The 14,610-nt window shown below is 41.5% G+C and overlaps 1 protein-coding gene across 1 annotated transcript in view; it reads right to left on the bottom strand.

Annotated features, from left to right (window-relative positions):
• Nucleotides 1-13,379, bottom strand: part of NCKAP1L (NCK associated protein 1 like) — a 47,089-nt gene extending 33,710 nt beyond the window's left edge. Inside the window, exons 1-9 of the mRNA XM_024122896.2 lie at nt 13,278-13,379; nt 12,101-12,211; nt 11,280-11,372; nt 6,541-6,597; nt 5,898-6,040; nt 4,982-5,072; nt 4,754-4,891; nt 3,893-3,941; nt 3,641-3,797 (exon numbers count right to left, since the gene is read on the bottom strand). Of these exons, the coding sequence (XP_023978664.1) occupies nt 3,641-3,797; nt 3,893-3,941; nt 4,754-4,891; nt 4,982-5,072; nt 5,898-6,040; nt 6,541-6,597; nt 11,280-11,372; nt 12,101-12,211; nt 13,278-13,379 (941 nt within the window). The remainder of the gene's footprint in view (nt 1-3,640; nt 3,798-3,892; nt 3,942-4,753; nt 4,892-4,981; nt 5,073-5,897; nt 6,041-6,540; nt 6,598-11,279; nt 11,373-12,100; nt 12,212-13,277) is intronic.
• Between the last annotated feature and the right edge of the window lie 1,231 nt (nt 13,380-14,610).

Raw genomic sequence — 14,610 nt, 5'->3', positions numbered from 1 at the left:
GGAGCGGCTGGGCCCGTGAGCCATGGCCACTGAGCCTGCGCGTCCGGAGCCTGTGCTCCGCACGCGAGAGGCCACAACAGTGAGAGGCCCGCGTACCGCAAAAAAAAGAAATGTTCACAAAGATATATGTCTAAGGATGTTCATTTCAACATTGTTTGTAAAGGTTTTTTTTTTTTTAAAGAAAAAAAAAGGAGGGAGAGAGGGAACACTTCAAATGTCCATCAATAGTGGATTGGGTAAATAAATTATGTTACAACCACATAATGAAATACTGTTTGACTGTTAAAAAGAATAAGTCTCTATAGACTGATACGCAAAGATATCCAAAATAAAGTAAAAAAAAAATATCTTCAGAATATAATGTAGAGGGGCTTCCCTGGTAGCACAGTGGTTAGGAATCCGCCTACCGGTGCAGGGCACACGGGTTCAAGCCCTGGTCTGGGAAGATCCCGCATGCCGTGGAGCAACTAAGTCCGTGTGCCACAACTACTGAGCTTGCACTCTAGAGCCCATGAGCCACAACTACTGAGCTCGCGCACCTAGAGCCCGTGCTCTGCAACAAGAGAAGCCACCGCAATGAGAAGCCCGCGCACCGCAACAAGGAGTAGACCCCACTCACCGCAACGAGAGAAAGCCCGCGCGCAGCAACGAAGGCCCAACGCAGCCAAAAAAGAAAAGAAAAGAATATAATGTAGAATGTGGATCCATTGCTTATATAAGGTTGAAAATATATGCACGCCTTTACATGTTCATATATATACACAAGCATCTGGAGGACATGCACCAAAGTATTCTGGGAAGTGAGACTGTAGTCAACTTCCTTTTTGTATTTTTCACATTTCTGGTGTTAGTTTTGCAACTACAAAGATAATAAGGGTATTTGACCCCTTCCTTAATCCCACACCTCCTTCTCATTATAGCTCTGTCTCTATTCTTCCCTTCAAAGTCAAACTTCATGAAAGAGTTACTTACTAAATTCCTTATCTCCCATTTGGTCCTAAACCCACTGCAATCCAGGTTTTGACCTCAGCACTCAACTGAAGTTATCCACAAGAAGGGGACTAAGACCATCTTTACAGCCAAATTCAATGAACATTTGCCTGTCCTCATTTTATTTGACCTCCCAACATCGTCTAACATATTTATAGATAACTGGTCCTTTCTTCTTATTATGTCTTCTTCCCTTGCCTCTGTTATTCTTCTTCTCAGCTCCTCTCACTGATTTCTCTGTCTCTGCTGGCCCTTAAATTTCAACATTCTCAGAGGTTCTATCCCAGTCTCTTCCCACTCCACACATTCTCCGTGAGTAATCTCACCTACTCCCATGGCTTTGATTACCATTTTGCCAACCTTTATCTGAATCCAGATCTCGCTCCTAAGTTCCACAATCACAAGGTAAAAAGTCTACGTCTAACTTCAATGTGCTACAAATACTTCAAATTCAAACTGCTTAAAACTGAATTCACAACCTTTCCCCCACAAACCAGCTTTTATCATACATTCTTTATCTTAAGGAATACCAAGTATCCAATCCAGAAACCTTGACTTCATCCTCAATTCCTCCTAATTTACTTAATTAATCCCTGCTTCCAGTTTTTTCTTTTTAATGTTTATTTTATTTATTTTTTGGCTTCGTATTTTATTTATTTATTTATTTATTTATTTTTGGCTGTGTTGGGTCTTTGTTTCTGTGCGAGGGCTTTCTCTAGTTGCGGCAAGTGGGGGCCACTCTTCATCACAGTGTGGGGGCCACTCTTCATCGTGGTGTGCGGGCCTCTCACTGTCGCGGCCTCTCTTGTTGCAGAGCACAGGCTCCAGACGCGCAGGCTCAGTAGTTGTGGCTCACGGGCCCAGCTGCTCCGCGGCATGTGGGATCTTCCCAGACCAGGGCTCGAACCCGTGTCCCCTGCATTGGCAGGCAGATTCTCAACCACTGCGCCACCAGGGAAGCCCCCCTGCTTCTAGTTTTTATCCACCTAACTTCTTTTCTTCCCTGCAGCCAGAGTGACTTTTTCTAAAATGCAAATATGATTGTGTCACTCCCCTGTTTAAAAATCACTCAGTGGGGACCTCCCTGGTGGCACGGTGGTTAAGAATCCGCCTGCCAATGCAGGGGACACGTATTCGACACTTGGTCCAGGAAGATCCCACAAGCCGCGGAGCACCTAAGCCCGAGTGCCACAACTACTGAGCCTGCGCTCTAGAGCCCGCGAGCCACAACTACTGTAGCCCGCGCGCCTAGAGCCCACGCTCCGCAACAAGAGAAGCCACCGCAATGAGAAGTCCGCGCACCGCAACGAAGAGTAGCCCCCGCTTGCTGCAACTAGAGAAAAGCCCGTGCGCAGCAACGAAGACCCAACGCAGTCAAAAATAAAAAATAAATAAATTTATTTTTTAAAAAAAAAGAAAAATCACTCAATGGCTCCCTATCCCTTTTTTTTTTTTAATAAATTTATTTATTTATTCTTGGCTGCGTTGGGTCTTCACTGCTGCGCGCGGGCAGGCTTTCTCTAGTTGCGGCGAGCAGGGGCTTCTCTTGTTGCGAAGCACGGGCTCTAGGCGCACGGGCTCAGTAGTTGTGGCGCACAGGCTCAGTAGTTGTGGCACATGGGCTCTAGAGCACAGGTTCAGTAGTTGCTCCACGGCATGTGGGATCTTCCCAGACCAGGGATCAAACCTGTGTTCCCTGCATTGGCAGGCAGATTCTTAACCGCTGCGCCACCAGGGAAGTCCCTCCCTAGCCTTTTTAGAACAGGCTCAAATCCCGTGACAGGACATCCAAGGCCCCAATTTACCTCTCCAAACCTGTCTCTTGACAACATCTTCATTTTTGTAACCTGGGCTATATGAATTTCTTAGAACTTGCCCATCCTCCCTCTTGCTTCTAAATCTTGATAGTTTCTCTGCCTGAAGTATCTTTCTCTGCCTTAAGCAACTTCCCTGCCTCACCCCCACCACTCCAGCACACACACACACATACACACACACACACACACACACACACACACACACACACTCTTCCCCTGTTTAATTCTTCAGGTCTATCTGCCTCCAGGTTTTCCTGGATCCTCCAGGGCCAGTTTAAGTATCCTTCTAAAGCACTTTAGGTTTATACGTCATAATCCCTTATTATATCACAACAGTTTATCTATTTTTCACTAATTTGCAAGCTCTTTGAGAGCAGAGATTCTGTCTTTTTTTATTTAATAAGCACATATATTGCACTTACAAAGTACCAGGCACTTTTCTACATGCTTTATAAATAGTTATTCTTTCATTCCTCATAACAACCCTATGAGGTAGGTCATAGGGAATTACTATTATTATTTATAGACAAATTGAGGCATGGCATAGAGAAGCTAAGTAACTTGCCCAAGATCACACAGCCAGTAAGTGGTAGAGCTGGAATTCAAACCCAGGTAATCTGGTTTCAGAATCCATTATCTTAACCTCTATGCTGTCTTATTAACTAATGTATCAAGTGAAGTACCTAGTAAATAGAATGTATTCAATAAATATTTCTTCAATAATTAGAATTATTCCTTAACACCTGTACTTGGGACACTTATGGAGACTAGAAAAGGATGTCAGGAGGGGCTAAAAGTCCCTAAAGAAGATTAGTTGGGACCTCATATCTCACCCTTTCAAACCGCTAAACAGATCCTCGGTGACCTTGTGCACTTGTAGCACATCCTCCCGTATGAGGGTGATGTACAGGGAACCCTGCAGACACAGCTTCCACAGCTTCTGGCACTGGCTATTGGAGTTGAGGCACCCGTGACAAAGAAGAAACCCAACTGTGGGTGGGTAAAACAGTGCAGAGGAAGACTTTTAGAATTTGATCTTCATATAATATGCTATGTCTGTTCCCACCTCATTCCACAAAACTTACTGACAATCCAGCGCTCCATCACTTCCACAGACAGGTACTCACAGGCCATCTATGAGAAGAGAGGCAGAGATGGTCTAGCAGTTATTTAACTTGGTCTACGCTAAAGACTAAGGCAGTCAAGACAAGGGCAGTCAAGCTGGAATTTGAGTATAAAAACCAACTTTTATTTTACCAGACTGGATAAGGGCACTTTGATAAGCCAATATCTGGGAAACCTGACAATAATGGAGGTGAGGCACTAGAAGTGGAGTAAGGAAAAAAGAATATAGTTGAGAAAAGTAAAAGGAACTTGGACTGGAAGTGAGGACAAACAAATGGTTTAACATAACTTCTCTTCAACAATTCAGGAGAGTAATACTCAAAATCTTATGATTTCCCTCTCCCTTGGATTCTTTTTCCATGTAAAGTATACACCACTTGTTTGGTGCTTCTCATACTCTTGTACCATCAGTTGTATTTTTATGACTACATGGCATATCTTCCTACTAGATTATAAATTCTTTGAAGCAAGGACCTTGGGCCGATAGTGGTTGAATAAAAAAATTTGTTAATTAATTGACATCTATGGTCTAGTTCCTGCTGGGCTGAATAGGTGCCTAATGACTCAGTTTCATCCATTCATTCATTCTATGAACATTTATTAAATTCCTTCTATGGGCAGGCACACACTAATCCTGGTCCAAAGAAAAGCTCCAACCCAACTATGATTTTTTTAGCCACAAGAGGTGATCAACTCAGAGGCATATCCTAGAAGAGGGCTAAAGCACTCTTAGGGCTGATATTTCCTGAAAAGAAGCACCGTCTAAAGAGATGGCCTTGGAAAGAGAATGCTTCCACTGACAAGAGGAAAAGGGAACTCACTGTGTCCGAATTAGCAGGGTTAATCATGGCTGCAGGGGTGCTGATGAGACTTAGAAGCTGGGCACTACGCCACTGCTCAGCCCCCTGGTTCCTTCGGACAAACAGAAAGTGCAAAGAAAGCAGGGCTCCACTCACAGCCTGTGGAGAAAAACAAATGAATCTTCAATGTCAATGATGGGGACAACATACTCCTGCCTGAGGAATTCTCCACTCTCTCAAGAAACTTGCCTTTGTGTGAGGCCCAAACTCCTCTGTCAGCTTCTTCAGAGGGTGGTCATACTCCAAGACCATCTGACCCAGACGGGCAAAACTGGGGTCACTGGAAGCATAGGAAAAAGGAGTTACAGCCCTCCCTTAAACATGACGTAAACTCTCATGTTTGCATATAGGATAACAATGTGTACATAGTCTGGTATTCTCCACCACCTCCAAAGATACTAAACTGTGAATTACATATACAGATAACCCACTCCAGGCCCAGGTATAACTAAGATAGAATCACATGATTTGGGGCTGGTCCATGAAAGTTTCTTCCTTATAAGCAACTGAAATAAGGTTGGACACATGATAGGTATTCTATAAATTCATATTGATTAGTCATAAATCAAGTAATATGGCTGGACCCAAATCTGTATACAACCCAAAAGAATATATATACATTCAAAGTGAATGGTAAGTCATGTGCCTAGGTATTCATGTAGGCACATGGGAATACACATCATACATAGAACAATGTTCCACGGCCCACTCTGATCCCTCTGGTCTTTATTTTTTTCAGCCCTTAAATAATTTTATTTGCACTAATGGAAGGGCAAAGAATTGCAGATAATCCAAAATCCATTTATATTTGGCTCCAAATGTATTTTCATACATTACTTACATCTAATGGCTTTAACTTTATTAATATTATTCCTACTAATATTAAAAAGAATTTTCTTTGCCTTTTGCAATAACCTCAAAAGCAGAGTGGCAGCAGTCCAGGATTAAAAACTCATTAGAGACAGTGCAATTGTTTTCTTTTGCCTGGGTTATCATATAGATTATAGATTCTCACATGAGAAAGCATGCCATCTATTTCTCTTGTATCCACCTTTACCTCATAGCACCATGTATGAGATTCTTCATCTTGTATATCTCAACTCACCTATGTCCATGAAGCATCTCATGGGCACAGTTGTACACGCCAATGAGTACCCGTCGATCCTCAATCCGTGATAGAAGTAAAATAACTGAGGTATAGGTCACTATCAAGTCCAGGTAACTCCGAGTGAAGTCAAAGTTGAGATTCTACAAGGAAAAGACATAGAAACCCAAGAACAGCAAGGCCTATTAACCACTATTTCCCCAACCATTCCAGACAGTGCTAAACAGACTCTGGAACGATCTATTTAGAAGGAGAAACTGACAAGACTGCAAATTCAGAAGAAGAAAATTTTAACAAAATTCAGGGGCTAAAAGTGAGCTCAAGATATAAGGAGGCCAGGAAATAAGGTGGCATTTAGAGGTTGGAGGAGGTAGAATAAGAAGATTTTTATGTGCATTCTGGATTAAATAAATCACATTGCTGATCTGCTTAGCATGTAAATACACTTTAACTTCAACATTTTTACAAAAGAATTATAGTCCTGGAATTAATAGCCATTCATTCATTATACAGTATAAATTATATATATTATATTATAGTCCTGGGGGAATAGCCATTCCTCCAGTCCCACCTCACCCCACACTGTCCCAACAGAGACAATTTCTGTGGCTCTAGGATAGAAGAGAATTGCCAAGAATCTTACGATATCAAAATGGCACTGGCAGGCATCAATCGTGTTGAGAAGTTCATATACATGATCCTGGGGGTAGAATCGGAGATAAGAATGAATAAAGAGAAGATGACATGTACTACCAGAATTTGAGGGGAAGGTTCTCTCCCTTGGAGGTCCTAGAGAGCCACTGAATAACATAAGAGAGGGTTGCTGAGTAGAGGGAGTTCCTCCTCCGTAAGCTGTCCGTGGGCCCCTATCAGGCTACCCTACTGGATGCCCATGTCTCCACAGGCACAAGTCACTACTACATTATGCACACTTTCCCTGATCTTATCATCCCAGTGCCCCCTTCCTCCACAAAAAAAGGTTACAAGATACAGACCATCTGATAGGCTGTTGCTAAAATACCAAAAATCAGACCCATTTTTATTGATGAATCCCAAAATCAGTCTGTTCTTTGATTCTGTCTCTTATTCTCAGAAGTTAATCATTAACAAATGGGAAAACTACCCAACTTTCTATATGTTTCTGTTTACTGATCACCTACTATGTACTAAGTACTTACTAGGTAAGTTGCATATACTTCATTTAACCCTCATTTCAGTGTGAGAGGGATTCTTTTTCTTTTCATACATAATTTTACCTAAATAAATATGCAGTTTTACTGTGGACACTTCCCTCCCCGCAACATCAGCACCCACCCTCCATCCTGCCCAGCCCTCAGGTAAACCAGTTTAACAACTGGTTTGTCCTTTCTTAATTTTCATCCTATTTATATAATCCTATTAGATAGGGAGAAAAAGAGAGAGAGGGGTCTTTTTGAAAATCATTTGTGTTAAAACTTTGAGATAATATTACACTGTTCTTATCATTTTATTTTTCTTATTCAACAACCTTACCTGCTAAAAGTCCTCAAGTCATCTGTTAGAGCACTAATGTACTTCTTATTAATGGCTGCATAATAGCCCATGGTATGGCCAATTCATTCAGCCTTTTTCCCACTGATGAGTGTTTGCTTTGTTCCAATTCCTGGCCCTATCCACTGCACATTAGGACATTCATTTCTATAAAAGTGGAACCGCTAGATCAAAGGGTATATATATTTTTATTTTTAAAATACGTTGCCAAAAGATTTGAACAGGCTCTTTACAATTAAAAATATAAAAATGACAAATAAGCACATGAAAAGACGCCCAATAATATTAGTCATCAGGGAAATGCAAATTAAAATCACAAGAAGATATCACTACACACCCATCAGAATGACTAAAATTCGGGAGTTCCCTGGTGGTCCAGAGGTTAGGACTTGGCGCTTTCACTTCAGTGGCCCAAGTTCAATCCCTGTTCAGGGAACTAAGATCCCGATAACTGTTTGGCACGGCCAAAAAACAACAAAAAAAAGAATGACTAAAAGCAAGTGTTGATGAGAATGTGGAGCAACTGGAACACTAATATATTGCTGATGGGAAGGCAAAATGGAACCATGACTTTGGAAAAAATGTTTGGCAGTTTCTTATAAAATTAAACATATACATATCATATGATTCAGCAATTCAACTTCTAGATTATTTACCCAAGTGAAATGAAAAATGATTTGTACTCAAATATTTATGGCAACTTGTGCATAATGGCCAAAACTGGACACAACCCAAAAGTCCATCAACAGGTAAGTGGATAAACAGATTGTACCCATACAATGAAATATTGCTCAGCAAAAATAGGAAATGAATCATGAAACATAAACAAATCTTAAAAACATGCTGAGTGAAGGAAGCCAGACACAAAAGAAAACATGCTATATAGATTCTAATTATATATATGTACCCCTGAAAAAGAAAAACCTAATCTGGAAAGCAGACCAGTGGTTGCCTGGGGCCAGGAGTCAGGGAGGTAGGGAGGGACTGAGGAAAAAAAGGTGCAGGGAAGCTTTGGGTTGATGGTAATTTTCTGTACTTTGTGGCAGTTGTTGCAAACTTATTAAATGTATGGGGAAAACTGTTTCCAAGTTACCTTCCCCAAAAGGCTGTATCTAAAGTAACATATGGGGAAACTGAGGCTAAGAGCAGTTAAGAAACTCCCCAAAGATCACAAAACTAGTAAGGCAAAGTATCAGAATTAGAACCCGGAGGCCATGATCTCCTGTCTATACTACTTGATCTCAAGACCTCTGTCTAGGTCTATGCTGCCTCCTTTGCTGGGAGGCCCTGTCTACAACTCCTTCCTGCAACCCGATTCCCAAGGGATATAAGATATAACTGAAGTTTGCTTTCAGCCTCTCATACAACCAGTGTCACTATACTGTAAAGACAGAATCAGAAGGGAATGGATTTAACATCTGTTTGGCCTATTACTTTATTATATGCTAAACACTGTACTAGATGTTTTCAATGCTCCAGACGCGCAGGCTCAGCGGCGATGGCTCACGGACCCAGCCACTCCGCGGCACGTGGGATCCTCCCAGACCAGGGCACGAACCTGCATCCCCTGCATCAGCAGGCGGATTCTCAACCACTGTGCCACCAGGGAAGCCCCTGTTATCTCATTTAATTCTCACAAATACCCCATGTAGTAAATCTCATTTCTGCTTTTATAGATAAAGAAACTGGGAGTCAGAGTTTCTTGTCTAAAGCCATACAGTTTTGTAAGTGATAAAGCTGAGATTTAAAACCAGGTCTGATTCAGAGCCTACCTACTTTACAATGCACAATACCTCTGTGTCTCTATTTCCCTTCCTGCCCTGAATGAGGCATAATAGATTCCTTGGGCTCAGAACTTTACTAGCAACCAGAAGTATCCTAAAATCTCCTTTGGACAAATTTTCTAGTAATAGACTTTTTATATGCTTCCAGCATTCTTCTACTACCTCCACCAGTGCCTACCTTCTTCCTAATCACTACTCTCAATTCCAAATGAATTAACCTCTGACCTGACCCTCCTTCAAACCTTACGGTCTTCCATGTCCCAACTTCTCTCTTCATTGCATGATCTAATGAACAGCCTGGATTAGCTCCCTAGAGAAAACACAGGACACCCAAAGCAGGGTCCCATACTCTTGTACCATCTGAAGAAATACTATAATATCATCACAAACTTAAATGGCTCAGATGACTAAAATTTGTGTTATTTCTTGAATATATAAATAATAGGTGTTCATTGCAGAAAAATTAGAAAATACAAACAAAATTTCAATTTATTTTTAAAGCCACTCATAATCTCACTATGTAAAGAAGTTCCAGCCTTATTATATGCATATTTATCTATGTAAATATACATTTTAGGGACATCTCCTGTCAAAAGCTACATTGTAATTTGCTTTTATACTAAAGAACATGTGAAGAGCATTTTTCCATGCCGATTAATATAAATATGTGTTATCTTTAATAGCTGTACAATATTCATTTATAGACATATACTCTGAACTTTTAACTAAGCCTCTATTTTTTGAATATATCAATTATCAAGTTGTCACTATCATAAATAATGCAACAGAGTACATTCTTGTACATATACCTTTGCACTTCTGATTGTTTCCTTAAGACAAATTTCTAGAATTAGAATTGTTACATATAAAAGTATATATTTTTAAGACTTTTGAAACACCATATCGATCTGCCCTTCAAAAACATTGTTCTAAATAATTTTTCACAGTTTATGTTTACAAAAATAGTACATGCTCATTGTTTAAAACTCTATTTATCATCGATGTATTATGCTACCAAACACTGTTAACAATTAGACAAATCCAAATTGAGGGAAATTCTGAAAAATAACTAGTCTGGACGCTTCAAAAAGGTCAGTGTCATGAAAGACAAAATAAGGCTGAGAACTATTCTAGATTAAAGACTAAAGAGAGGGCTTCCCTGTTGGCACAGTGGTTGAGAGTCTGCCTGCTGATGCAGGGGACACGGGTTCGTGCCCCGGTCCGGGAAGATCCCACATGCCGCCGCTGAGCCTGCGCGTCCGGAGCCTGTGCTCCGCAACGGGAGAGGCCACAGCAGTGAGAGGCCCGCGTACCGCAAAAAAAAAAAAAAAAAAAAAAAGACTAAAGAGACATGACAACTAAGAGACATGACATCATAAATTCAATGTATGATCCTTGAGACAACTAGAGGAATATGAATATGGGCTATATATTAACTATAACATTGTAGCAATTTTACATTTCCTGAGTACGATAATTGTATTAAGGTTAGGTAAGAAAATATTCTTGCTCTTAGCAGATGTATGCTAAAGCATTCAGGGAGGGAAATGTCACGATGCCTGCAACTAACTCAAATGGTTCAACAAAAAAAAAAGGTAAGCAAACATGGCAAAATACTAAAAATCAGGAGATCCAGGGGGAGAGTAGAAAAATATTCATTGTACCATTCTTGAAATTTTTCAGTAGATTTGTAATTAACTATTGGGTAAGAATACTTAAAATTTTAACTCAAATAATACCAAAATGTATAGTGTAATAAGTTAAAGCCAATCATAATAATCCACCCCTAAAGGCAGGTATTTTTAACAGTTTAATGTGAAATATTCCAAATCTTTCATATATATATAAATATATATATATATATACTAACACTATGTGTATATAAGTTTATGTATCTTTTAAAACAAAAATAAAATTGTATCATACACTATTCTGCAACTCACTTTCATTTAATAATACAACTTAGATATCCCTCCACATATCAATACATCTTATTTTTTCATGAAACAGGAATAAGGAACATACAAGAACATCCAAACATTGGGGACCTGGGCTAGAGAGAGCTCACCCGAAATTCCATAACATCCACAAATGACTGGTAGTAGTTGGTGAGGAATCTAATTATCTCAGATTTTTCCCGATGTACTGGTCCTAAATGTTGCTGAGAGAAACAAAATAAAAAACACAAATTAAGAAGACAATTGATCAAAGTAACCCAAAAAGAACAGGGGTTGTACCTAAAACATTCTTAAAGAGGGTTAAAATACACTGACAGAGGAAGCTGGAAAGTCTTCGAACTCTGAAGGTTTTTAAACAGAGAATATTCTCTATCTAGGCAGGATGGTTGCATGCAATCCTGACTGGATATAGAGTGTGAAATGAGAGGAAATTTCAAGGTCTCTTTCAGCTAAAGAGGTTTATTATTCATATCAGAGTCAAAAGAAGCTGAATGAGAAGATGCTATAGGTAAGATGGTAAGAAATCTAGGGCTAACATTTAATAAGGGAGAAGTAAGGGATATGACACTAGATGCATAACTCTAAGACAATAACCGAGAAAACACTGAGGGGGAAATAGGAACAACAATAAAATATATGCAACTGCTTCGTCGATAGAGCTGTCTTTCTTGGTAAGAAGAAAGTGTTCTTGTGAATCTTACAATGGAGAAAGGGGCAATGCTTTGCTCCAGTTTACCCTAGGAGAATCCCATCTTATCTCAGAATTCTTAAGACTACAACAACCTAAAGCCCTGTGGTTGAGCTTAGGAAAACTAAAAGAAGGCTACTCCATCCCCTGCCAAGTTCAAAGAGAGGCAGTCAAAAGAGAGTTTGAACCATCCAAGCACAGAGTTATTTCAGAGAAAGGAGAGAAGAGGGACAGCATTCTCACCGTGCTGTTTCGGACATCTACGTTGGGAAATTTCTTGTTGATGTACTTGAGGGATGATTCCATGGACTTTTCCAGTAAGAAAGGGGGCTTGGATTTGGGGTCTGAACAAGTCTGCACAAATAAATAACACTACATTTCAACCCTTTCTCCCGCTCCTTGGAAACATACCTCTTCCTGCATCATGCATTCTCACACAATCTCTCTTAGGGAAAGGGAATCTGGGAATTAATTATAAGAGTAGGTCAGGAACAAGTTCCAGGACATTAAGCCAACTATCAGAAGAGCTAAATAACCTCAGCATTTCGTCTTGCTGGGTAAAGCTTAACATCTGCTTGCCCGGCACAAAGAGGAAGCTCTCTCCTCACCCCTCAGCTGAAGCCGGAAGGAGTGAGAAAAGCAGCTGCTCAGGAGTTAGACTCTGTGGGAGAATCAGTGTCACAATTATGTCCATTATATAAGCATCTTATCCCAAAGGGCATTTATAGGGGGCATGGAGACAGAGAAACTATGTCCCCAGGGATTTATTATGAAATGCACCAAAGTCCCCTCCCCCAAGTCCCCTATTTTCTCTTCCAGAAATTCCCCACTCCCACCTGTCTTTATCTCTTAACTTCACTAGGCCCAGCCCCTAGCCCACCTCTTGCCACCAGCTTCTCCCAATTCCAAAGTTCCTATCCTAAACACACATCTATATAACCACAGCAATAACTGTCTCAGGGTCTAAGTCCCTCAGAAGGTACCTACCCTTTTTTTAATCCAAATATCATATCTATTTTTTCCTTTTAGGGAAAGTACTTGCAAGAAAAAGTTTTTGCCAGAGACCCAACTTTGGCTGTCTTCAGAGTGTGGGGGACCAGCACTAAACAATAAGACCCAGAATTCTAGACCCAGACTTTTATCCAGGAGACCCGGAACACAGTTATTTCCCATCCCACCTCTAACCCCAGCAGGAAGCAGACACCCTCATTGGGGTGAGAATCATACCAAGAAAGGCGGAAGCCCTGAAAAAAAGCCTCCGCTTCTGCCTCCCAGCACTGGCTGTCCTACATAATCCGAGTGACTGAAGGCCAGTTAAACTAGTGAGAAAGAGGAGCAAGCCTAACACTGGACCTGCCTCAGGGTTCCCTGCCTTACTACTGCTGGAATAGTTAGTACTAGTCCACTTGCCTATGCTTACCTTCTTGATGTTATACATTCGGATGAGAACCCCCTGACCTCGGTCATTCAGGATAGTGAGCTTCTCTGCTAATTTATGCTGGTAGGCAGAAGTCAAAGACATGATGGCCACGGAGAGAGAGGAGCATCCAGACAGCAATGTCTGATCTCCCCAAACACTTTCAGCTTGGGTGGTGACACCCTCTGGGCGGAGGCACCCAGCCTGGTTGGTGCGCTGGTCTTCCCGTTGCCTCTACAATTGGCTAATGGCTGCAAGCAGTCATTACACCTCACAGGCCCTCCGAATCTTCTGTGCTTCCTGTTGCACACTCAGCAGGGGAGACTTCCTCTTTCTAGCTGTGCAACATTTTTGGTAAGACTGTAAAATGTGTGGAAGTGGGGGAGAGGGGCAGGCTTTCAAGGCTCTTCACAGTCTGCCATCAACCTTTTGGGCCTTACCCTTCCACTAGTGCCCTATGTAAAGCTCCACACCAGACAAAAAGTATCAAACACCCCAGGCCCATCCACCTTTATACTTTCCCTCTTTTATACCCCCATCAAGAACGTCTATGGGGCTTCCCTGGTGGCGCAATGGTTGAGAGTCCGCCTGCCGATGCAGGAGACACGGGTTCGTGCCCCGATCTGGGAAGATCCCACGTGCCGCGGAGCGGCTGGGCCCGTGAGCCATGGCCGCTGAGCCTGCGTGTCTGAAGCCTGTGGTCCGCAACGGGAGAGGCCACAACTGTGAGAGGCCCGCATACCACAAAAAAAAAAAAAAAAAAAAAGAATGTCTATGTTATTCTCTCCTGAACCTTAAGCCTATTCACATTTTAGGGCCTAGATTAAATTCCAACTCCTCCAAACTACCCCATTCAATGTCAAACATTATATAACACTGTATTCCTTGTTATATTTTTAAGTATATATCTTATCTCCCCAACTACATCATAAGCTCCTTAATGACAGGAATTGTATCTAACACTTCTTTATATCCCTCTAGCACAATGATTCTCAAAGTGTGGTCACATTAGCATCACCTGGAAACTTATCAGACATGCAAATTCTCAGGTCCCACCCCAAACCTACTGAATCCAAAACTCTGGGGTAGTATCCAGCACTCTGTTTTAACAAGCCCTCCAGGTTAAATTCAATGCTCTCTCAGGTTTGAGAACCACCACTTAAGTACAATGATTCTTAAAGGTGCTTAAGAAACTGAGATCAGGGCTTCCCTGGTGGCGCAGTGGTTGAGAGTCCGCCTGCCGATGCAGCAGACGCGGGTTCGTGCCCCGGTCCGGGAGGATCCCGCATGCCGTGGAGCGGCTGGGCCCGTGGGCCATGGCCACTGGACCTGGGCC

Source organism: Physeter macrocephalus, chromosome 6 (genome assembly GCF_002837175.3).
Source record: "Physeter macrocephalus isolate SW-GA chromosome 6, ASM283717v5, whole genome shotgun sequence".
NCBI lineage: Eukaryota > Metazoa > Chordata > Mammalia > Artiodactyla > Physeteridae > Physeter > Physeter macrocephalus.
This window is presented reverse-complemented; position numbering and strand designations above follow the sequence as displayed.